This window comes from Catharus ustulatus, chromosome Z (genome assembly GCF_009819885.2).
Source record: "Catharus ustulatus isolate bCatUst1 chromosome Z, bCatUst1.pri.v2, whole genome shotgun sequence".
NCBI lineage: Eukaryota > Metazoa > Chordata > Aves > Passeriformes > Turdidae > Catharus > Catharus ustulatus.
The window spans coordinates 44,334,877-44,359,704 of record NC_046262.2 but is presented as its reverse complement, the minus strand read 5'-3'; the positions used below and the strand labels follow the sequence as shown (position 1 = coordinate 44,359,704).

At 39.2% G+C, this 24,828-nt stretch overlaps 1 protein-coding gene and 1 long non-coding RNA gene across 3 annotated transcripts in view; one reads left to right on the top strand and one right to left on the bottom strand.

Annotated features, from left to right (window-relative positions):
* The window catches only part of LOC117010807, a 56,964-nt gene extending 52,969 nt beyond the window's left edge, over positions 1-3,995 (bottom strand). The window contains exon 1 of the long non-coding RNA XR_004420766.1: positions 3,737-3,995. This is a non-coding gene — a long non-coding RNA (uncharacterized LOC117010807). The remainder of the gene's footprint in view (positions 1-3,736) is intronic.
* Positions 3,996-4,077: 82 nt separating this feature from the next.
* The window catches only part of SPTLC1 (serine palmitoyltransferase long chain base subunit 1), a 37,210-nt gene continuing 16,459 nt past the window's right edge, over positions 4,078-24,828 (top strand). For both annotated transcript variants that reach the window (XM_033085847.1, XM_033085848.1), the window contains exons 1-5: positions 4,078-4,158; positions 5,828-5,935; positions 15,611-15,705; positions 20,067-20,160; positions 20,603-20,675. In XM_033085847.1, coding sequence (XP_032941738.1) covers positions 4,099-4,158; positions 5,828-5,935; positions 15,611-15,705; positions 20,067-20,160; positions 20,603-20,675 — 430 coding nt within the window. In that variant the 5' untranslated portion in view covers positions 4,078-4,098. The remainder of the gene's footprint in view (positions 4,159-5,827; positions 5,936-15,610; positions 15,706-20,066; positions 20,161-20,602; positions 20,676-24,828) is intronic.

The following is a 24,828-nucleotide window of genomic DNA, read 5'->3' as shown; positions in this document are numbered from 1 at the left end:
ATAATGTGTTGTTTGGACTAAGATTTTGAAGTAGACAGTGGACAGCAATTCAGTTGCATATTGAGGTAACGAAGAGAAACAAATGAGTCACACATCTACTTCGTTCTGCAGCAGGGACAACCAACCCAGGTGGAAGTTCTGGGCTACAAATCCCAAATCTGAATATGCCTGAAATTTTGAATGAGAGATATGTGAGATTTAACCACACAGGATACAAAACCCAACTCTGCAATAGAAATATTGCAACACTGCATATGGTTCTGGGTCTCTGAAAGGCAAACACTCTATTTAAATAGTGTATGTTCTGTCAGTGGTCCCCACAGTTCCTAACACACATTTCCACCAGTTATCACAGAACTAGGCCTATCTGGTGTCAATTCCATTTTAAGATGGTTAGTTCAGCCATATATTGGAAATTAAAGTGCTTAGTCCAGTGCTGCCAAGCCCACATGCAGAACAAGCCTTGAAAAGCGTAGACAGGAGGCAGACTGCTATACTGCCTATATCCATCTCTCTCAAAAGTTAGCTTTTCATTCTAAAGGTCCACCTTTGCTGAAAATACTTTAAAAAGAAGATTCTGGTCATTTTTACACCGTTGCAGTAGTTGTTAAGTCCAAAAAGCTGAGATTAAATTTGCTCCCCATGGTACGCTAGGAAGATATTACAGCAGTTCCACTTCATGCCACTTACTCACTACAGTTGTTCAAGGTGCCATGGAAGAGTTAGAAATAGCTAGGATGCACCAGTGCTTTGACCACTACATACTTTTATTCTTTCACAAATCTCGTGTCAAAGATTGGGATCTCCAGATGTTTTCCACACAGACCTAAGACAGGTTTCTGCTGTCTAATTTAATAATTAATTTAGAGCTAATTCACTATCAAACTTGGATTAAGCACATTTCTGAGATGCAATGGTGCACAGATTTAGACAACACTAAATTTATCCCGTGCTCCACTTGCCTTGTGCTCACTTACTCCTCCTCATATTGGGTAAACTACAGAACTTGATATTCCAGTTCTTCTTGGCAATTGCACAGTACTCTTGCAACATCTTTGGGCTTCCCACTGGGAGTTGAGACACAATTTCTGGCTTAACAGACAGCTTTCAACTGACTTTGAAAGTTTTCTGTGCTTGCTGCCAGCATCATCTCAGTGAAGCTTCAAGTTTCAAAGATTTAAAAGACTAACTAGTATTATCCTGCTATTCCCCTTGCCATTTTGGGATTGCTTTCCCAATACTTTATTTTTAATTTTTTCTATTTTTTTTTCCAGGGTAGCCACAAAGTCAACATGTTACAACTAGGCACACTAACCCCACAATAATCTAAACTAAGCTTTTATCACCTAGAATGTGTGAATAGCTGCAAACACTCCCTTTATGCTCTTAATCTCCAAGGCCATCATCCCCCTTCTCTGTGTGTGGTTGGAGGAGGCAGTGGATAAGTATATCAGGAACCTTTTCCACACTTCTCTGCCAACCATACACATACTTCCAACACAGCAATACAATTAGGATGGCAGTAAGTACCACCATCCCTTCACAGTTATGTGCCACTTCCCAATGCCATTCACCCCTTCTCAACTGATACCAGGTCAATAGAAGCTTCAATTGTCTGTCTCATGCTTGACAAAGCAAAAATGAAGAAGCCAGAGGATGAACTAACAGAGCAAAGAGGACAGAAAAGTAACCAGTACTGGCAAAATCTGTAATATTTAGGGAAAAAATAAAATTCTTAGCCATACTAAGTCCTATTTTTTGATTTCTGGAGTGACCAGAGAACTACAGCAGATAGCTGGAAAGCCAGTGTTGACCCAGGGGAACTGAGCTGAGGATTCAAAGCAGGCTGTGAGAAATGAGTGGGTTGGTTACGAAGAGTGGTTTAGAAGTACTGTGCAAATGGAGAATGTGGGGAGAACACAGAATTTGAAACATACAGACCAGGAATTTCTATATGGCACTATCTCAATAGCTTTCATCAGTCTTTAATTTTGGAGATATTTTTCCGCTTCCCTTTCTTTCCAGTCATAAACTGCCATTGTGAAGGACTTATCCCTTTACCTCCCTCACTTTATTATTGTCAGAAGTAAAGCAGCCTTGAGCAATTAGCAGCAGTTGCCCTGTGTTGAAACAATGAAACTGCTGAGCAATAGGGATAGGCTCATTATTATGAGACCCAGTACTACGATAATCCAGACCAGGAATTCTAAATCCACTGCCAGAAGAATTACTGGTTAGTATGTTATTAACTTTACTGCATTTCATGTTGGAAGTAATTCATTCAGTGTAACACAAAATCAATTTCTTAGTCTCCCACGTATAATCGTACATATGTATGTCAAATATTGAAAGTCAGAATCTGATGAGAGCAGAGATGTGACTCAATCTGCTGTCCACCAAGACAGCTCATGTGGTCCACTCTTTTGGGGGAAGTTTGGGACTGCATACCAGACACATTCTTTGAGGCTGGTAGCCGCAGCCATCTCCCAAGAGTCCAAGACTCCAGCATGACACAATGGCCACAGAAGTACTTAACAGTGAAGACAAGAGTCTTCATGCAACTAAAAGCCTAAAGAGATATTTATTGTCTCTCTTGACTTTTCAGATAGGCTCAAACCACATATTTCTCTTTATTGTGCAGAGAGTGGAATTTGATAAGTGTATCATTAAGTTCAGAATATCAGGGAGGTTAACTACTATGCATTTCAACTAGTGTGAAAGTGAAGCATACTGATTTTAACTATCCACTACTGTGAAACTGTAAGCTACTGTTTGTTCGTAGTTAGCAAAAGCCACAAGGCTTTTGCTATCAACTGTTTCATCAGCTGTTGCCCCAGGTTTCTCTCACCCAACCACGGTGAAGACTAGGGAGTGAAACTCCAAAGGGTGTGCTTCAATTGTGTTGTCCAAGATGACCATCAGAAACACTGCATAACACTGTAGCTCCAGGGAAACCATTCTCAAACATTGCCTTTAAGAGCTACCTCACTTTCCAAGCAATTTTCTTTCCAGTTGCCCCTCTTCTACTCTGACTTTTAGGCAGGTCCTGCACAGCTACACACAGTGACGCAGTCACCTTTCCACGCCCAGGTGCATCTGCGGGGACAGGCCCTCTACTCCTTTTCTTCATGGCATTTATGTCTCTCCAATAATCTTTGACTTTCAGGGCCACTCGCTTTGGCAAGATTCTTCAAGTAGTAATTTCTGCTCTTATTTGAACTTACCCATTATTGCCACTATACTCAGCTTTTACTTTTGCTGCTCCTTTCATTAGCCAAGTATCTGAACTATTGCTCCTTCCAGCAATGAATGCACCAGTTACAGATACAGAGTTGTCAAGTGAGACATGTGGGCAAGACACAAAAGACAGGATCTGCCCCTTGCCACATTCCACTTAGGGCAGCATGGGGCTGAGGAAGCAACACCAAGCTAACTCCAGCAAATTCAACAAACAGGGTCGGGCTTCAAATGTGGTGAGGAAGTAGACATTAATACATCCATTTATCTTAGCCAGATCCAGTTCGTTTCATCAAAGGTACATCTATGCATGAAAGTGTTTAAAGAGGGCGACACCAAGAGAACGGAGTCAGGCTGTTCTCAGGGGTGCTGAGCAACAGGAGAAGAAAGAAGCAATGGGTAGAAACTGGGGAAGTTCCACCAGAACATGAAAACTTTACTGTGCAAGTGACTACACAACGGAACAGGTTGCCCAAAGAAGTTGTGTAGCCTCCCTTACCGGAGAGATCCAAGAACTGTCTGGACACGGCATCATGCCTGGAATGGCCCAGCTTGGACAGGGAGGGTGGACCAGATGACCTCCTGTGGTCCCTTCCAATCTGACCGAGTCTGAACGTCAGTGATTCTGCGATCTCCCCAGTGTAGCCTCGCCCCCTGTAGCTCGCCACACACACCGCAGGTGGGGCGCTGACGGCCCGGGATGCCCGGGAAGGCCGCGCACGGAGCCGCACACACCGCCGCCCTGAAGGCCGCGGGGGCAGCCGGGGCCGCGCCGCCCGCGCCGGCCGCAGGGGGCGCTGTGCGCGGCGCCGGGCCCGCCCTGGCGCGCGGGGGCGGGGAGGCGGAAGCGGCGGCGCGACCATGGCGGCGGGCGTGGGGCAGCAGTGGGTGCTGGTGGAGATGGTCCAGGCCTTCTACGAGGTGCGGCCGAGCGGGGCGGCGTGAGGGCGCAGGGTGCGGGGAGGTGTCGCCGGAGCTGCCCCGGGGACGGCGGCGGCGGGCAGTGCTGGGGGATGAATCGGGAGCCGGGTGCGGGTCAGTGCTGCGGGGTCGGGCTGCGCTCGCTAGTCGTGAGTACGCGTGAGCGCACCGCGGCTGTATTCAAAATATACCCGCACGTCCTGTTTCTCCAGGTTCGCAAAGCGACATTTAAGGCGCGTAGCAGAGCATTAAGCCTTAAGGTTTACAGCGTTTTACTGGGGTCAAGGTTTGTTGATAGAAATGTCGTTTGCAAAGGAAGAAACGGCGTTTAAATGGTTAGGCTTGAATTCCCTTCTGGAAGAGATCAGCTGAGCGTGTTTGTATCCAGGCTTTGTTTCGTGATGTTACGGAGGATGTCCTGGTGATAGGCGGTGTTTTTGTGTCCCTTCCTTTGGCAAAGGGTGGTAACTTTTTAAGAATGTATGCAAGATTTGCAGTCCAAATATAGAAGTGCTTAGCTGATGAAGCAGGTAGCATGCTCTAGTGCACTGAGTCCGGGATAATTGCAGGCACTGGAAAGCACAGAGTGGGAGTATGCTGTGTGTTCTTTAGTGTCGTGTCATACATGTCGTGGATGTATTTTTAATATGTTTGGTAACAAGAGGTAACATTTCTTATTTTCAGTTTGATAGGCCATAGGACTCTTTACTGGTTTTAAAAGCTTGCGTCCAGCTTGCTTTAGTTTCTGAATGTGTAGTAAGTTCTGCTTTGTTGGCAGGTCAGATGTGTCAGATACCACCAGAAATGTTGATGTGTGGGAGCAATTCCTCTGACTTGAAGAGGGAGTGTGTTCGTTTGTATGCACTTTTAGTCTTTTAAGAATAATAGACAGGAGCCTTTCTGAAATGGAATAACTAAACGCATCATCAATACTAGGTGTCCAGGGCTGATGCCTTAACTCCACATCTGCTTCAAACTAACTGTGCTTCTAGAGCAAACTCATTTTCATCCCCCGAGCGCCTAAAGAGGCTAACTTTAATTTGTATCAACTCTGGGGTGTATTCCCACACTTTGTGTCCACACAAGAGAATAAAGGACACAAGGACAAAAGTAGCTGTTCTGACTCAGTTGTTTTATACCTGATCAAAGTGCCTGTAAAACTGACAGAAGCTGGCTTTAGGAACAGAATTGGCTTTCTTTGTAAGTACTGGCTGTCCCTGCTGGTGGACTGTAAGTTACAAAAATGGAGAGTTGAAGTGACTTTGTGTAGATGACACAGACCTTTAGGCTCTCAGGATACTTCTGCTTGTTTTGAAAGCTGCCTGCTTTCATGAGTGCTGACTGGTGCAACCTGTATTAACTTAAAGTGCCTTTACTCTCAGTATTCAAATTATCTGTGGAACTGAAATAAGTTATCAGTTTGGAATGTGTCTTTTTTATTAACAAGAGACCAAATCCTTTCAAATTCAAGTTAACAGCTACAAGTAACAACTGCAAAACATTCCACTTTCATATAACTGAAAGTTTTACTGATTTAGAAATATATCAGGTGTTCATCAGCTTTGAGGTTTTTTTTCTGAGTGTGCTAGTAGGGACAAAATGGTTGTATTGTATCACACTGGTTCAAATTGAATTCTCTTTAGACTAATTTTTGTACTTTTGTTTTCAGGCTCCAGCTTACCATCTCATTTTAGAGGGAATTCTAATACTATGGATAATCAGACTTCTTTTCTCCAAGACATATAAGCTTCAAGAGCGATCTGATCTAACACTTAAGGTATGATGAAAAAAAATTTCTCTTTAGAGAAACAGCAATCAATGTATTGGATGTTGAACCACTGCTGCATGATTCTGCTTTTTTTTTTCCCTTTGACTTCAAAAGATGAGCTTACTTTGGACTCAGGAACTGCTTATAGCACAAATGTGTCAGTTTGTGCTTTTGTGTCAGTAGCACTGTGTTTGAGAATCTGAGAAATGAGAAAACTGATATGGCAGTGACTGTTAAGCTATGAAAAGCTGTCATTAGCTCTACTCAGCAGAGGCTTTATTTTTAAAAATGAAAGCTATGTTAAAAATGCCCACCAAGCAAAATGAACTGTAAGATTGTAGATAGTAGGAAAATGGTCAATCTGTATATGTGGTGTTCTATGAGTAATAACTCTGAAAGTTTCCAGTGGGTTCCACAAAAACAGTAGTTTAGCAGCATTTTTCTTCTTTGCAATGATGTCCCAAGAAAATAAAAAGGCTGTACTTGTGAAGACTGGAATTTCTTCCTGACTTCTAGCTGTAGACTATCAGAAATGAATAAAGTGTGTTTTGAAGGTGGCCCTGGACTAGTTTATGTGAACTTCAGAGTCATGATAGCCCTTGTAAATAGGATAAAATACTGAAATTTCTTCATGGTACTAAAGAAAGATTGTGAAAGAGATTTATGGGTATTTGTAATGGGTATATGTAATCCCATCTGTGTCATGTGTTTGCGTGCTTTTTGATCTTATTCTCAGTAAGGATGCACATTAAGGATGTCTGCTTAGTATAATTCATCAGTGAACAGGATGCAGGGACTGTAGGCACAAGCCTGTAATTGTGAGCAGAACTGCAGGCTGTGTCCTCATTTGGGGAGCACTTATTAAACGAACTTACGGTGTTGTAGAGAACACTTCAGCAAGTATTTATTGAGACCACTCAAAGGACAAGGACAAGTCCTGCCTGACAACCTGGTAGCCTTCTGTGATGGAGTGACTCCATTGGTGGAAAAGGGAAGGACTACAGGTATCATTTACCTGGACTTGTGTAAAGCCTTTGGTGTGGTCCCCCTTGGCATCCTTCTCTCTGATGGGTGGACTGCTAGGTAGGTGAGCAAGTGATTGAATGGTCTCGCCCAAAGGGTAGCGGACATTGTCTCTGAGTCCTGATGCATATCGGTGACAGGTAGTGTCCCTCAGGAATCTGCACTGGGATCATTGTTATTTAATATCTCCGTTAATTTAATATCTTAATTAATTACTTAGATGATGGCATCAAGTCACCCTCAGCAAATTTGCACATGACACCAAGCCGAGTGCTGTGGCTGACACACCTTGAGAGAGCAAGACAAAAAAATTAGTCTCATGACGTTTAACAGGACCAAGTGCAAGGTGCTGCACCTGGAGCAGAGCAACCTCTGTTATCAACCCGCGCTGGGGGATGAACAGATGGAGAGCAGCCCTGTGAGAGGGACTTGGGGATGCTGTGGGTGAGAGACTGGACATGACCCAGCCATGAGCACTCCCAGCCCAGAGAGCCAAACGTGTCCTGGGCTGCATCCAAAGCAGCGTGGGCAGCAGGGGAGGGAGGGGATTCTGCCCCTCTGCTCTGCTCTGTGAGACCCACCTGGAACCCTGCATCCAGCTCTGGGGTCCCAGCACAGGAAGGACGTGGAACTGTTGGAGTGAGTCCAGAGGACGCCACCAAGATGATCAGAGCGATGGAACACTTCTGCTGAAAAAACTTTCTGAGAAAAGGCTGAGAGAATTAATTGGGATTGATTACCCTGGAAAAGAAAAGGCTTTGGGGTGACCTAAGTTCAGCTTTCCAGCACCTGAAGGGAGCCTAGAAGAAAGATGGAGGGAGACTACTTACAAGAGCTTGTAGTGACGGGACATGGAGGAATGGCTTCAAAGTGGCAGGTTTAGATTAGATACTAGGAAGGAATTTTTACTGTGGGCGTGGTGAGGCATGCACTGACACAGACTGTCAGGGAAATTCTGGATGCCCTATCTGGACATGTTTAAAGCCGGATTGCATGAGGCTCTGAGCAACCTGGTCTAGTGGCAGTTATCCCTGGCAATGGCAGGGATATTGGAATCAGATGGATATTAATGTCCCTTCCAACCCACATGCTTCTGCAGCTGGAGGCAGAAAGTGAACTGAGCAGGAATCAAAAATGGCTGGTTCAGTTTTGTGCTTGGAAGAGCACAATTGAATTGATCCTGGGATACTCAAAGTTTGCTCTCTTTGATAAGAATGCAGAAGAGGAATGAATGCAAAGGGAACTCCAGTGTGATGAAACAGCGAGTGTTCATGTTCTAGGAAGACTTGCTGCAGCCTTAAAGTAGTCCCTGATTGTCCATACAGAAACTAGCGTGTGAACGGCGGCGATCTCTTTTATGGTCTGAGATCACTCACCACACAGTAGTGGTGGTTTGAGAGTTCTTATTTTTCAGCCGGGGCACCGAAGGAAGAATCAGAAGCCAAGGTTTCCAAGGTTCTTTATTCTTTCTTATCTAAGGAATTTTCTCTCTGACTTGCAGCAGTTCATCCTGCAAGTCATTCAAGGCTTTCTGCCTGCCCTCCTGGGCAGGACTTATCTTTTGTACTATAAATTATGCATACACTGTTTGCAATTAATCTCCAGTACATGACACCTACATTGCATTGTCCAGTTTTCCTTTAAACCAATCCAGAATTGACATCCTAACCCAAAAGATGGATGACATGAAGAAGAAGAAAGACATACCATGCCCTAATTCCTCCATCTTGTGTTCAGACCCCTAATATAAACAATTTTAAAACTTCGCTTTTCTACCTTTTAACAATCTAATTCATACTCTACTTTTTTTTTTGCAACTTTGTAATTCTTCGTATAAAGATGGTAATTTCTCCCTGGGACTTAAATCGAACTCACAGTGGTTTTGGGCACCTTGCCAAGGCATCTGAGCCCCCTGCCCAGATTTCAGGGAAGCCAGAGGAATGTCCTGGGTTCCCACACTAGTGCAGTTCATCTACTAGTTTTCCTGCACCAGATAGTTTTCATCTCTGGTATTTTAAAGGATACATTTATTGTTTTAAAGAGTTATTCTCTCTCTACCATAAAAGGTAGGAAAAGGCTCTTTGGAACTCTTGGGTAATTGGTGATCCAAAAAAGATGAAACCTTTCTTTTCCTTACAAAGTAAGAAATTCACTAGTTTAACTCTATGTACATCTTAGATTTTACCATGCAGTTGCAGGCCATCATCTTAATTTGTGACTGGCCATTTTGCTTAAGCTGAGGAAAATACGCAGACAAATCTCTAGTAGTGCTATGTGAGGAAGAAAATTGTTCTGTGTCTGTTTATACGGGGGCCATAAACAACTGGGAGATTGCACATGTAACCAGTCAGCTACAGCTCAGTTGAAGCAAGGGTTTAGAAGGGTGTCAGGAGGAAAAATATGTGGAAATGGCTTAGGCTTAAATCACCTTACTTTTTCAGGATGACAGTATGAAAATTCACTGTCAGGAGAGCAGTCAGTAGGCTTTCTGAAAAATAGAGGCATGCAAGTATGTTATTGCTGGGATACTTTTGTTGAGATTCATACAAACTTTTCTGAGGTTGTAGGGTGAAAAGGAGTGTGAATACTAGCAAAAATGCAACCAGGGATCAAGAATTACCTTGTATATAGACTGGATACATTGATTCACATTGGAGATTACAGACACAAAAAGTTACAGAGTGCTGTGAGCGGTATTGCAGCAAAGGGTTTGACTGTTAGGGTCACCACTGGCTTGTTACCATTGTCTTGATGGCCAAAAAACAATATTGTGTGGGTGAATGCTCTTTGTTCTGATCCTATGTTCAAGTTGGCTAGCCGTGAAGGTGGTACAAGTTAGAGTAGCTGACTGTATCATTGACTTTTGAAGATGGAAGTAGCGGTTGCTTTAGGAAGAACTGTATTTGGAAGGGAATGTTGTGTCTACAGATAGTTCACTAAAAGTAACCATAATCACAGCAGTGAAGTTAGTGTGAATATGTCTGCTGCAATTGGAGGAGTTAAGCAGACTGATACATCAGAGTCATGGAATGATTCTGTTTTTCTTTATACTGTGTAGATAATTCTTGTGAAGAGAGCTCATGTATTTTGTATAGGGGAATAGCTGTGAACATACAGAGGTGTGCTTTCTCCTTACATTTCATGAAAAATCTGCACCTAATTGGCATTAGTCTGTGAATTAACCCCAGTATGTTTGAACATTGCTCAACTACTCTCAAAGCAAAGGAAGAGTAAAAGCAAAAAAACTTGTGAGTGAATATAAAATTTAATAAACGAAGGAAATAAGAATAAGACAGAAAACAATACAAGTGATGTCTCACTTATCAAATCCCATGGATGGACCAATATCAGACAGTTCCCAAGCAAAAGGTGACTAAATTCCTTAAAACCCCTCTTCTAACTTTTGTTGCTGTGTGACATCATGCAATATGAAATCTGTGTTTGGTTAGTTCAAGCCTGATTGTGTCCTTGCCCAATCTCTTGGGCATGCACCAGTCTATTCACTGTGGAAACAGAGTGTGAAGCAGAAGGTGCTAGCACTGTGCAAAGTCTGTTCAGCAAGACATACAGCTTTAGTGTTTTACCAACAATGTTTTGGTCACAGCACTGTGTGAGCTGATACGAAGAAATTTCCCACCATCGTGGCAAGACTCAGCATAGTGTGTTTCATACAATACAGGATCCCATACAGCCAGGCTTCTATGGGTGTGTTCATCTACGTGTAGAAACATGCCAGGTGTTCAGCAAGGAGACTGCTGCTGATTTGCTTTCTGACTTGTTTTAGTCTGAGTCATGCTTTGGTCTCTAGTCTTTACCACACTGGAAAGAAATACTAAGTTGCTCAGGTACAGCCGCTGGAGACAGGCTTGCTCAGGTGGTAGAACACACACTACCTTTGTGCCAGCCACTCATGTAAAGGTAAATTTGAAGTTTCTTTGTGAATTATTGTTGGGAATACTGCCAGAGAAGAGCTGGCTCCATGTAATAAATATTAATGAAGAGCAGAATTACTGCACAGGCGTCTTAGTGACCTGTTAGGACAAGTCAGTCCTGGGGAACGAGAATAAGATGATACATTGTGCAACCTAGTGCACTTAGGAGTCATGCTTCTAAAACTGTGAAGAAATCCACCCTGAAGGTGGATTTTAGGTTCAAATGTGTAGCAAGAGTAGTAAGAAGTCCAGTGCAGAAATCACCCTTCAACTGGCTAACTCTTATGCTTTGGTAATAGTGTTTGTAAGTATTTCTACTGCTTCTTTTAGAAAATAGTGTCTCACAAATCATTAACTGAGGAGGAGGAGGGCTTCTCTGATACTCTAAGTTCCTGATAGTTTTATGTTTAGGAAACATAAAAAAGTTCTATGGACATATAGGATGCTAGATTCTTACAAGCTTTCACACAAAGTAAAATCTGTAGAAAGTGGCAGTGAGGGCTGGAGTGGGCCGTGGAAGTTTGCGCTGCAACCTTTAGCTATATGTGAAAGGAAGGTGCGTTACAGGTCTGTTTGTCTTTTGCTCTGCAGTAAATGGTAATGATATTGAGCTTTTCTCTCAAAATCCCTGAAGTACTACTAAGAGTCACATCTACCTATTTGCAAATGGGAGGAATAGTTTTTTTCTTTGGTTTTAGAATTTCCACTGAGTAGTAGCATGGGATGTGTCGGTGGTGTCTCAGGAGCTTGAGACAGCCACCTGTGTATTTTGAGAGTCTCTGTGTCCCAGCCCGAGCACCAGAGAAAGAGTTGGGAGTCATCTTCCGTGGTTTCCAGAGGTTGTTTATTTTATCTAATGCAAGAAGTTCTTTCCCTGACCAGCTGAGATCTGTTCAGCAGGTCGGTCCAAGGCATACTGCCCACCTTTAGGGCAGTATTATCTTTTTATACTATAAACTATGGTGAGCATTATTTACAGTTATCTTCTAATACCTATATTGTACAGTCTAGTTCTACTCTAAACCAATCTAAAAGTGCCAACATCACCCAGAAGATGGATGCCAAGAAGGAGAAAGAAGGACAGAGCACACTCAAATTCCTTCATCTTGACTCTAGACCCCTATTCTAAAAAATCTTAAAAATCTACTTTTTCACCTTGTGATAAACTATCTTATACTCTACTTATTTTTTGATTTGTAACTCTTCATGCGAAGGTGGTAATTTTTCCCAGGGGCTAAAATGAAAGCATAGGGGTCTTGGGCTCTGTGACAAGGCTTCTGAGCCCCCTGCCAGGGTCTTAAGCCATCCAAGGCAGCCAGAGGGATGTCCTGGATTTCCACAGGGATGTATTTTATTTGAGAGATACTAGTCAGGAGGCTGGAAATTTCCTCTCAGAGCCAAATTTTTAATGTGTGGCTGAGAAATACGTAGACCTTGAAAGCTCTGTTTTGCAGGAGCAGCATTCACAGACTAATCAGATTCTGTTCTATAGGGTATAGCAGAGGTAGTCTGCTCTTGTAAAGGTTTTCAGTGATTCTGAACCAGGACTCCCTAGGTACGTAAAATTTCTCTCATGTATGAGCATACATACATACTTTGAAATAGAGAAATTTCTAACTGTGTGCCCATTATTTGTGCCAATTTAGCCAATTACGTTATGTGAGTCTATAAACACTGAAATTAAAGTCTTATTTGAGGACCACTAAATAAAAAGTTTTATTAATCTTTTGATATTAATGTAGAATATCCATGTAAGACAGTTTCAGAGCACTAGTGCTAGCCAAGAACTGTCTTCATGAACAAAATTGCTACCTTTTCTTGAGAACCTAGGTAAACGAGGCAACTTTTAAAATAATTTGGATTGCATGTGTTTAGACCCAAGTATTTTCCTTATCCAAGGTATGTGGCAATTAAAAATAAAATCCACAACAGAATACAACTGCCCAAAATCATATTATATATGTGTGCATCTGTGTGTATTTAGATAAAAAGATTTAAGATGATTTTATGTATAAATATGTGTAAATGAATTCAGTATTCTCCTACATGTAGGGTTAAGCTTCAGAGAGACAGAAAGTTGAGATTCAAAGGGATACTGGGGCTGGAAAAGTCATACCTGAGAGAACACAGCAAGGTACCAACATTGCTGCGTCCTTTCTAATATGGGACACCCCTAAAGGTGGGGACTTCAACCTTAGCACCAAGCTTCCATTACGGTTTGGGTTAGGGTTCAGAGAACCAGAAAGCCTAAAGTTAAAGGTATAAAAACGTATATATATTATAGTTTATAAAATAGAGTTATATAAGCATTTTATGGATTATATTTTCATGTTTATTATGTATAACTCATAGAATAAAATATGTATGCTTTATAATATTATTTTTATTTTACTTACAGCTTGTATAAATTAAAAGTAATTATACAAGGGCAAGAGGAAAAGTTGAGGGATAAGTTCACATACATTGCAGTCCAAGAAAGTGGAAACAGAGAGTTTCGGGTTCATTCTCTTCATCAAGTGGATCTTCTCAGTGCAGCTACTAAGGAGAAATGTGCAAATCAAATACATACTGAGGACATTATGGTGTGAATGAAAAAGATGGTTTCTCTGTATGTTTGAAAATTGGCTTTTTTATTGATATTGGTGTGAAATCTGTTTAGGAGGTAATTGGGTCACTGCATGAAAGTCTGCTTCTACCCTCTCCTTTTGTTCAGAGACAGATGGTCATGTTTACCCTGAACAGTCAGAAGGACAGGCTGGGGTACTGAGGTACTTGGTGAATGGAAGGAGGAAAGGATTTGCACTGTCTCATCAGCAGTGGTGGGTGGATAGTTCAGATTGAGATTGGTGCTTGTTTTAACCATCAGTGTCTCCAATCCCCTCCTCTGCCAAGAACTGGTGGAAACATATGACTTGTGAATATGCAAATATTTGTCTGTGTCCATGAAAAAGCAAAATGCTGTGTAATGGATGAAGAGAATGAATGTGAGCTAGAATTAATGAAATGGTGTTGTTTGAAACAATTTTACTTCTCCTGTATATTCTAAGTTGTGTTAAGAGAAAAATTAGAATGTTGACATGTCTCATCTGTGGCTTGTAATCTATGCTGTTAAATTTGTGTGCAGCAAAGATTTCAAAGGAAAGAGTAGAAACTTCTTGAAAATTAGTGCGAGTAGGGGAGAGGAATACTAATTAGGAATTGTTCATTATATTTATGTTCATAGATTTTAGCTGCAGTTGGAATGTGCTAATTTACTGTTGTTACAGTGTCCATCTATACATACTTTTCTCTTGCTACTAAACTCCTTGACAAACATCTTTTAATTTAGCTTGAGTTCTCAGTAGATTATATTTTGAGCACTTAGCTAAAAAAATTAGACTTTAATGAAGCAGCTAAGTACATGCTTACACAGTTTTAATTCTACTTTCTTTGAAGAAAATGAATTTTATGTTTTCTACTCTGCCTTCAAGCTATTCAAATGCTCTGTGTTCAGGTCTCGAACAAAAGAAACACCCTACTTCTGAAGTCCTTCCCTCAAAAGCATTTTGTATCAAACGTTTTCTTATTTATCCTTCCATAACTGATAGGTTGCACCCACTTCTCACCTGATTTATTCTACTGCCTAATTAAAACGAAACCCCATAACACTGTCCTGGAAAAGCCACAAACCAAAATGAAGCCCACCACTAACCAGCAACCCTGTGCTCCAAATGAACACAAAACTCTTGATTCTAGATACACTATACATTAGGGATTTGGGGCCTTTCAACAACTACTGTAGGAACAGAGTGAAGGTTGTGTCCTGCTTTATCATTGTCAGAACTCCTTTTTGAGCTCTTGTGGAAAGGTATAAGATACTACTGGGCAAATGCAACTCAGGATGTGGTTTCCCAATAGCATTAGTCAGTCTAGGTTGGGATTTAAACTCTTGTTCTGGGTTCTAGTTTATATACATATCCCATCCTGCTTTTGCTGACTTGGTTTTCATCTGGATGTGAATAAGGCTTTTGTCTGGTTTTGTAACTGCTTCTGCCTGCACAAAGAACAGGAATGTTTGGATGGGAGAGGACTGCACTGTAGCAGCTGCTGGCCTGCAGTGGGATGGATCAGCACCCTTAGTGTAAAATTACGTCTTTAATTTTTTATTTTCCACCCAGAGAGTAATGTGGTATAGAGATGCCCACTAGTGCTGTGAGACAAGGATGGAATCTTCTCTCTGCACTTCGCAGTTTTTCTCCAGTGTATCCTTCTCACATGTTTGTTACATTACTAAGTATTTTATTGCTAGTGTTGTTGAAACAGCACTGTTGAAGACTTGAGAGAGCAAATTGAGGCAATCTATATTAAATTTTTATGTAATTAATGTTCAATTACATATACTGGAGAGAGTATGGAGGAGAATTTTCATATTTAATAGGTTGAATGAAACAGTATTGATTAAAATTTGGCAAGGATGTCGGGTTAGTATCTCATCTCTTGATTATCATGTAAGATCTTTAATACACAGACACATCTGGTCCATGTTTCTTTATATCTTATTCGCTTTCTGATGTCATAATTGCGAGCCTCTCATTTAAAGATCCTGCAATATCAATTTTAAGTGTAGCAGAAAGGTGACATGTATTAGCATACATGATTTCTAATATGATTGTTATCAACTGTTTTTAGTACATAATGTGTTTTCTAGGGGAACTTCCTTCTCAGACGGTATTTCTTTTCTCCTGATCAGGAAAAAGAAGAGCTGATTGAAGAATGGCAGCCAGAGCCTCTTGTACCTCCTGTGCCAAAAGATCACCCAGCTCTCAATTACAACATTGTTTCAGGGTAAATATAGCTTACTTATTTCGGCTCAAATACTTGAGATCCATATTTTAAAGCATATTGCTCATTAAGCATTTCCATATCCTTAAAACCTTTCATTAATGAATTGCATTTTTGGAGCGTGGGAATGAATTTGCCTCTGAAGAGGTCTTGGTTTTGTAACATTATCAAGACAATGTTAGTAAGAAAATCTTTATTTACATGTTCTCTCTTTCTTTTTTTCAATACTGGGGGTGGGACAAGGAGTGTTGTATCTTTGCCTTCATTCTGGTTCTCTGTTGTTTGGTGTTAATTTATTTAATAATTCCTGAAAACATGGACTTAGACCTCCAAAAGTGGATACCACCTTCTTACATCATCACTAATCACTTTAAAAGAAACTTACTTAGTGTGTTTAACCCCAGCGAGCAGTCAAGCCCCATGCAGGCACTCACTGCCCCATCACTGGGACTGGGTAGAGAATTTGAAGGGTCATGGGTTGACATGAAGAGTTTTATAAGGAAAGCAAAAGCCATGCAAACAAGCAAACCTAAGCAAGAAATTCATTCGGTGCTTCCCATGTTCAACCATCTCCAGGAGAGCTGGGCCCCAGTCACTCCAGATGTGCCCTCCTTCCTCCTTCTTTCCTCCACTTTATAAACTGAGCATGCCATGTGGTCTGGACCCTTTCATCAGTTTGGGTAATCTACCCTGGCTGTGTCTCTTCCCAGCCTTCCATGCACCTGTAACCTCCTTGCCACAATGGCAGTGTGAAACGTGGAACTTGCTTTGGCTCTATGTGATAACAATGTCAAAATCAAAAATAAAAACATCAGCAATAACAAAATCATCTCTATATTATCGATCCTGTGTTCAGCACTAATCCAAAACACAGCCACATACCAGCCATTGTTAAGAAAATTGACTCTACCCCAAACGGAGCACACACTTAATGAAAAGTTGTTTTTCTTTGGACAATCAGAATTGGAAATGCTGGATGGTAAAGCTGTTTTGTGAGGAAATTTATGGCTCAGTGTTACTTTCTTGTGTTACAAGGCTTTTGAAATGTCTGATGACTTATGCAAGAGTCACAATATTTCAGAAATTGCCTTGAAGCTTCTTTTTTGCAAGTCTGCGCATTAGTAACTTGTACTTTGTAAGCATTTGTAATATCCTTCTATTGACATTAGTAATTTGAAATAATTTAGTGATAGTACAATTATTTACTATTATAGTGAGGGTCGTTTTGATGGTACTGTTACCAGAGAAAAGGCTGCCATGTAAAAGTGATGCCTGTTTTAATTAACTGTGATGTGAACAATTCTTCTGTTACTCTTCAGAATTTTGAAAAAAGCAGTACTATGGAGTTAAAGGAAGTGGTGGCTGTTTAAAAATAATAGAACAAATAGATCTTTTAGAGTGATTCAGAAAGTGTTTAAATTATTAGAACTTTCCAGTTCTTACAGCTAGGAAATGTATTGTGACAGAATGCTAATGTGTTGTGGCTGTTAAACTCAGTAGTGGCTGTGGGAAAAACTTGACATTTGTCTTGTAACATTTAAGCTGCCGACTGACTACTTCCCTGTGATTTGCTCAACAGCTGTAGACCATAACTTTGACTGTAAGCTTAAAACATGTTTCAGAATTAATACAGGAAGAAAAATGTCTGCATCCTGATTTTACCTCAAGAGAATTTTCCCTTTTTAACCAGTATTTTAGGGAGACTGGAGGTCTCTATGGAGGTAGTCGTCTTTGAATTATTTTCATGTCTTAATGTCTATCATGAGTGGTGATTTACAAAAATCCTAATTATAAACCGGTTTGGATTTGAAGGAATTGAAAGGTTATCTCATTTCTACTGTTGCCGTTGGACATCTTTTACTAGACCAGGTCCCTCTGAGCCACATCCTGGCTGGTCTTGAAAACAGTAATAAGTGGCGATTATAAAAGCTCATAACCACTACAAGAAAAACTAAGTATTTCAGTAAAAATTTTGACTTGCTTTGTGTGTAAGGCAGATTTTCTCCTTCTTCAGTAGACTGTGTAGTTTGTACCCTGCGTACATATTCTCCTTTCTGCATAATCAAGTCATGTTTCCAAATGATGAGGAAAGCTCACAAGTGTCCTTACCAAAAAAGTGATCCATCTTGAACCAATGCTGAAGAAGGTACCCCCAACAGCTTTCACAGTTCAGAAATGTGTTACTTCTTGTGCTGGCCTTTCTGAAAACTAATCTATGCAAGATAGCTTGGTTGTGTGAGATCTCACTAAATCTATTTCTTAACGGTACATCTGAAAAATGGTCATGCTAATTCTTCTTTTGCTTTAAAATTAAAGTCATATCATTAGTAGCTTTTGTTTTCCTCTTTGATTTTTTTCAGTGTATGAAACACTTAAGTGAGAGTCGCAAGAACAGTGGGCATGCTATCAGTCCTTAAAAGACAGTTTCTGAAGGATTTGCTAGCAAGTTATTTGAATGTAGCCTGAAATGAGATTTTTATTTACTGTTTAAGCTGGATCACTCAGTATCTCATAGTAGTTGTTCCTAACCATGATACCTAGTGAGCTGTTACGCTAGGGGCAGGGAGATACGTGAAAAGATAAAAAAATCAAATGTTTTAGGATTTTTCTTCTGCAAGGACTTACTGCTGTTGTGGTCAATATACATGTTTTGGTTGTAATTATTCAGTGAAATAACCTTTTCCATTTATGTTTTTGTTATTGTTTCTGGTAAAATTCTGATAGCAAAGGGTGATTAAGTTTTCATGAGGGCTACAGCTTTATAATGCCCAAGTTGTTGGTGAACGTTGGGGTGTTTTCTAGGTTTTAGAGGTGGAGCTGTGAGGCAAATTGTTTTAAATTTACCAGATTTGATAGTATGGTGGGAATATACTGAATCTCATGTTAGTGACAAAATTTGTATATATATGCTGGTCTTCTCTGGTGAGTATCTGTGAAACTAAGTTATTATTTCATTTAGTAGGTACATCCAGACTTTGGTACTGCTCACTGATGAGCTAGACAGAGGAACAGATCCAGGTATATTTTTAATGGCAGTCTGGCAGTCAGTTCCCCAAGACAGTTTGCTGCATGTTTCTGTAATGCTACTACCATGCGGAAGATGCAATGCAGTAATGCAAGACAGCTGTTTAGTAAACTTGTTCAATTGCTTAGTTGAAGGCAACGTGTGCTCAATTTTCTCAAGGGAACAGATATAACATGAAATCATGGAGTTTTTTTTAATGAAATTCAGGCAGTTTAGTGTTTTTCTTAACTTGCAGTGAGTAGCTTGGACTTAAAAGTTATTTGCTTTGCACACCAAATGTACCCATTGAAATATTTTCAGCCACCAGATTTGGAATGGCTCTGCACAGGCATTTGACATTTGAGCAGCCCTGTTTAATTTTGATCAAGAAAAGTACCCAGTGCTAGTTTTCCACATGGGAAAGCTTGTGGAAATCACTGTGTGTGAGGAATATCATAGAATCCCAGCTGCAGTATTTGACAGCAGATACAGAAATGGGGTAGACATAGGGTTTCGTATTTGGCTTAGATTTGAGACTTCTTAACACTCCAAGTGATTAATGGAAAATTTTGAACTTGTTGATGTGTATAATTGCCAAAACAGGTTTGCTTATAAAACACAGTATAGAGACATGATGCTTCTATTTAAAGGGATAATATTTTACTTATACCAGTTTTGTTTTGGTTTGGTTTTTTGTTTACCTAAATCCTAATTTTTTTAGGGCAGAAAAATTTTCCCCTTTGCTTCATGTATATTATGCTCTTGTTCATTGCTAGTAGTGTGTGTTTTTAGACTTTCTCTCTTTCCTGATTACATTAATTACTCAAACCATTAGAGATTAAACTGAATTGGAAACTTGAGGTGATAGTTAATGCAATAACTTCATCCACCTACAGCTACTACCTATATTTCAGTAGCTGTATCAGTACAAGATAGGTATTCTGGGGTTGCTTTATGACAAAAACATTGGAAGTAAGAGCAATGAGGTATCCTTTTCATTTTTAGTATTTCTTCTTGAAAATAGATATCACTTTGCTTTTAAAGGACAAGTTTTATTTATCTCTTCAGGGGTCATCCTTCTAAGAATTTAACTTTTCAACAAGGAATCATTAAATATGTCAATAAACTATTTTCAGGTTCTTTATTAAATACAGGAATATAGGTTTTGTTGAGTATAATTGTGACTTGATGCTGAACTTAAATACTTAAATGATTGGCAGCTCCAACAGAAATAGTAGAAAGATGGAATCTTGAAAAACCTATGTGCCTTCTATTTCTGAAAAACAGAACTCCTGTATTAACTGTTAATGAAAATGACAACTGTTCATTCATAACAGTAGGCTTGTGATTTTTTTTTCAGTCCTCCCACCCATATAATCACTGTTAATGGCAAGGAATGTATAAACTTCGCATCATTTAACTTCCTTGGACTATTGAATAATGAAAACGTTAAGGTGAGTTCTTCCAGTTATTCTATTTGTGTGATTGTTCTTCTTCTGCTTTTATGTTTTCTTGGGATAAAGAATACAGAAAGCATGAACTTCGTCAGTAACATATACTGCTGAAACAGGAAGTAAGATTATAATCTCATAATGTTGTGCTGGTCAAGTTTGTATTTTTTCTGAAGTTTAATCTGGTGTATTTACTGCATACCTAGTTGATTTTCGAGTTAGATTAGTGTTTAATCCTTAAGTCCTTAAGTATAGAATGAGTGATGCTTAACACTTATCTAAAATAGTTTTGAGATGAAATTAGTTATAGAATTCAGTACATTATTATACTTGAAGCAGGTCACTTACAAAAAGTCATATGTGATTCATTGGTGTAAAATTGTCAGTGTGAAGTGTATAGGAAAGCTAATGTAGGAATGCTTCATTTATTTCTTTCCTATTAAAGAGTGCAGCCCAGGCTTCTCTGAAGAAATATGGTGTTGGCACTTGTGGACCAAGAGGATTCTATGGTACTTTTGGTGAGTCACGTTTTTTGATCTGCCTTTAAAGGTATTCAAGCTAGTTTGGTAAGCCAGCCAAAACAGTCCAATATATAAGCAAAAAAAGTTATTTCTGTTCCTCTGAAGAACTGTTATCCTCTAATGCACATTTTACTGTAGTTGTGGAGGATTGGTTGCTTTTATTCTTCCTGGCTTTGTTTCTTATTATTTTATCTGTTTTATTACTCCTTCTAATTCTGGTCTTTGAGGAGAATTGCAAATTTGATAATCTGTTGTAGCTCTGGTAACCATAGCAGCAAGAGAAAATATACTTATTAGAATTTAATAATGCACGGTGACTGTCAAGTGTAAGTATAGGCACGACTTAAATTTTCTACTGCCACGAGGGGGCAGTCTGATTGCTGTGATAGCTAGTGTGACTACTTCTGTGACTACTAATACTGTAGCCAGAATGAAGTTTTCCTCTACTGATAACTAATGTTGTAATTGAGAAATCTTATGGTCTGAGCAGGTTTTTTTTGATTCTTTTTAAGAAGTAGTAAGTTGTTGAATATTGGGCTCTGGACATAGTTACATAGTTCTTTACAGGAATTTATATTTTGAAATATTGCATGTAAACCAAAGAATTATACATGAATAGCTGAACAGTTAAAGGCTAAAATCATCAATTCATTATGTGAACTTTCCAGTCTCTCCGCAGAGATGATGGAATTCTATTCTGAGGGGGTCTATACTCAAATTATTTCATAGAGTTAGCTTCCTGTAGACTTGACTTGAATTCAAGACAAACTTGAGCAAACTTGGTTAATCAAACTAGTCCAATCTAGATCAACTGGTTCCTATACCTAATTTCATTTTATTAAAGTCTGTCTATCATAACAGGGTTGAGTCTTGATATGAATCTTAGAAATATTTTATTGCCTTAGAACCACAATTTGTTTCTAAGGAATGTACTGATGGCCCATGGATTAGTACAGAGAGAGCTTATAGGAAACTAGATTCCCTCAGTGATCACAGTTCATCAGTGGTCTTTTAGAATTCATATAGGCTTTTCCCTTCAAAACAGTGAAGTGCTAAAAAAACCTTGTGGAATAATAATAACCTTTTGAATCCAAGCTGATTTTAAATTTTGTGAAGTCTGTCACTTGGTTTGTTGTCTAGTAATTGTTCAAAACAGACATATTGAATTTGGTTTTTTTTTTTTCTGATAAGTGAGAGATTCTTCGGATTGTTTCCTGCCCTCTTTGGAGAGCTAATCCTAAGATATAGACTATAGCTTTTGCTGTTAATTGGCTTCTGAATTTTTTTGGTAAGCACTTTGTTTCATAAAGCAAGGAATCTAATCTTGACTTGACATCAGTAGAGAAGTGATACTATACTCACCCCTTTGAGGTATTATCTTTTACACATAAAGTAAATAAAATAATACCATTCATTTTAAATGGTAGACAGACTCCTGCTCTACTTGTTCAATCTGAAATTGTCTTCCTGTTTTCACCTAACTTGAAACATTTCAGTGTGGCAGGATTATGAGTCTGTGAGAAGAAACATTTTTGCATCATTATGTGCCTTAAACTCTTCACACAATTTTTTACTTACTGTGACTTTGGTAAATAAGGTATGTTCTGTGCAGAACTATACGCAGTTTCCTCTTACATTCCTGTATAGAATTTAAGTGATGTTTTTTGGTTGTTACTGCTGGAATTTATCCCCTCTTAGGAGCTGATATTTCATATCAATATTAGAGATCACTATTTGAAATGTTATTGTGTTATAATTTATTTTGAATGGAGATTTGGTTCTTCATATCTATGCCACTTTGAAAGTAGTTAATAGATTTAATGAGTCTCTTTTAAGCCATTTTTACTTTGTGTTGTATCCCTGAAATAGGTATCTGTGCCTTTATGCTGTATAACAAGCCTGAAAAACTTGTATATTTACATATGCCTGAATATTTGTGGGTGTTCACTCCACAGTTCTCATTTCTTTTGTTTTTGACTTCCATGTGAGCATATAATAGGCGCTAAACAGGCATTTCATAACAGTTATTGACAATATTAGCTTTATTAACTTTTCATAATTGCATAGGAAGCTGTTCCATTGTTGTCTTCCCCTGTGCAAATACACTTCAGGTGGTGGATGCAGTTTTCAGTTAAGTTAGGCAAATCCAAGTGGTGCAATGGTACTAAAGCAAATCATTGCAATAAAGGAAAGTCAGACAGTACTGGATTTTTGGATCTTTTCACAATGAAACCTTAACATTGCCTTAGCACTTTTCAACCTCATGGTTAAACAAAGCATTCATACCCTTATGTAATGGTATGCCAAGAGTATGTCATTTTGAACGTACGTGTTCTTACCCTTGGCGAAATTTACTTAGACTTGAAAAACTTTATTCCTTAGCACAAATCTGAATATATTTGTTAGCTGCCGTTGCAGACAATACTTGTTTTGCCCACTGTTTTTTACTTAGACTTTGCTTAGTGTAATGGTGGTTGTTTCTGAATAAGTGAGAAGGGTGCAAGTTCTGATTTTGAACAGTGATGGTCTTGTCATCTTCTTCAGTTCAATTGTGTAAATGGCTGCTCAAAACATTTTTCCTCATTAGGTATCAATAGCTGACCACTCAAAAATAGTAGTTAAGTTCTTATTTCCCACAGTTTCTTATTCACTACTGATGTGGCTTCAAAAAGAAACAATTTGGACTGAATGTTGTTTATATTGCATGTTTTAAATGCTGTGTGGGCAGTCTTTTTTTAATTTTGTTACTGCTGATCTTTGTTTGGCTTTTCGTTCGATAAATCAAAGGTCATCCCGCCTGTTTGGAAACCTGATTGAAGATTGTTTATTGGTTCTGAAGTCCATGTAGCAATGACACAAGAAAAAGACACAAAGATTCTGGAAATGGACTATTTACAATCTCAGTCAGAAAGTAGATGAGATAATTCCAGTCAGTATCCTTCCTTCTGAAGTCTTTGGAGAGGAAAGGCTATTCTAGCTATTCCTGAACATTTGGTATATCTAGTGCAGCTGGATCACAATAGTAGGGTGCAAAAGAAAGCTTCCAAATCATGAATGATTAACTGTTTGTTTTCATTTAAAACCCATGGAAAAGACAATTTATTTCTGATCTATTTTTTGATGCCCTGGTAAACATCAGGAAAGTGTTATTTTGCATGCTAAAATGGATAAAATTGCTCTTTACTGTAATTGAGAGGCTGTTGTTTGAATACAAACTTTGCTTTTATTAATAAAGTGCATCAGATGACTGTGTCGTTTTGGAGCAAGATTATTCTAGGTATGTTTAGTATGGCAAAGTTAGGATTTTTGCTGTATTCTTTCTTTCTGCAACCTTTCTGTTGATGTCTGGTCATAAAGAGCAACTCTGACATAACCATGCCTGACAGACTATTGGAAAAAATCTGTATGTATAATTGATGTTGCTGTATTTGATTATAGTTTCAATGAACTTCAGTAATTCTGAAAAAGGTAACACCTGGCCAGTGGTGGTCTTTCAAGTCACACAGTTATGATATCTATTTGCATTTTAATCTTATTTATTTCCAGTTGATAAAAGGCATAGTTATCTGTCTATTGCTAGCAGAAGCAGATAGTGGCAAGAGAGTTAGACCATCAAAATAACAGTTTATCTGATACAGATTATTTTGTTTAGGCAAAATACTTAATGCTGTGCTTACCTTTCTGCAGCAACAATTCATTCACCACATGGTATTAAAATTTTTAATATTTTGATTTTTGACATGGGTCACTTTGACCAAATTGGTTTGGGAAGTGCTGTGTGTGGGATTAGATCAATATTATCTTGAGCATGAATAACCTCTGGCTTGGAGGTGTGACCTTTTCAATGGGCTAGTGTGTGTTCAGGAGATTGTTTGAGACTTGTAGTCTGACAAGAACAATGTTTTGTTGTAATGATAGCTGTGCTGATGTAGGGTAGCATCAGCTTGGAAGAACTGATGGTCTACCAACAGGACCTCATTAATTGCTGTAAATTAGGTAATTTGTTTTCTGACTGTAGTAACTGTGCTCTCTAGTCACAGTCCAAGAACGCTGTATCACTTGTGGTCTAATCGCAAGTAAATTCTAACAACTTTGGTGTAAGAACATTAGAGAAACAAGTTGCATAAATATTGTCCGATCTTTTAAAACT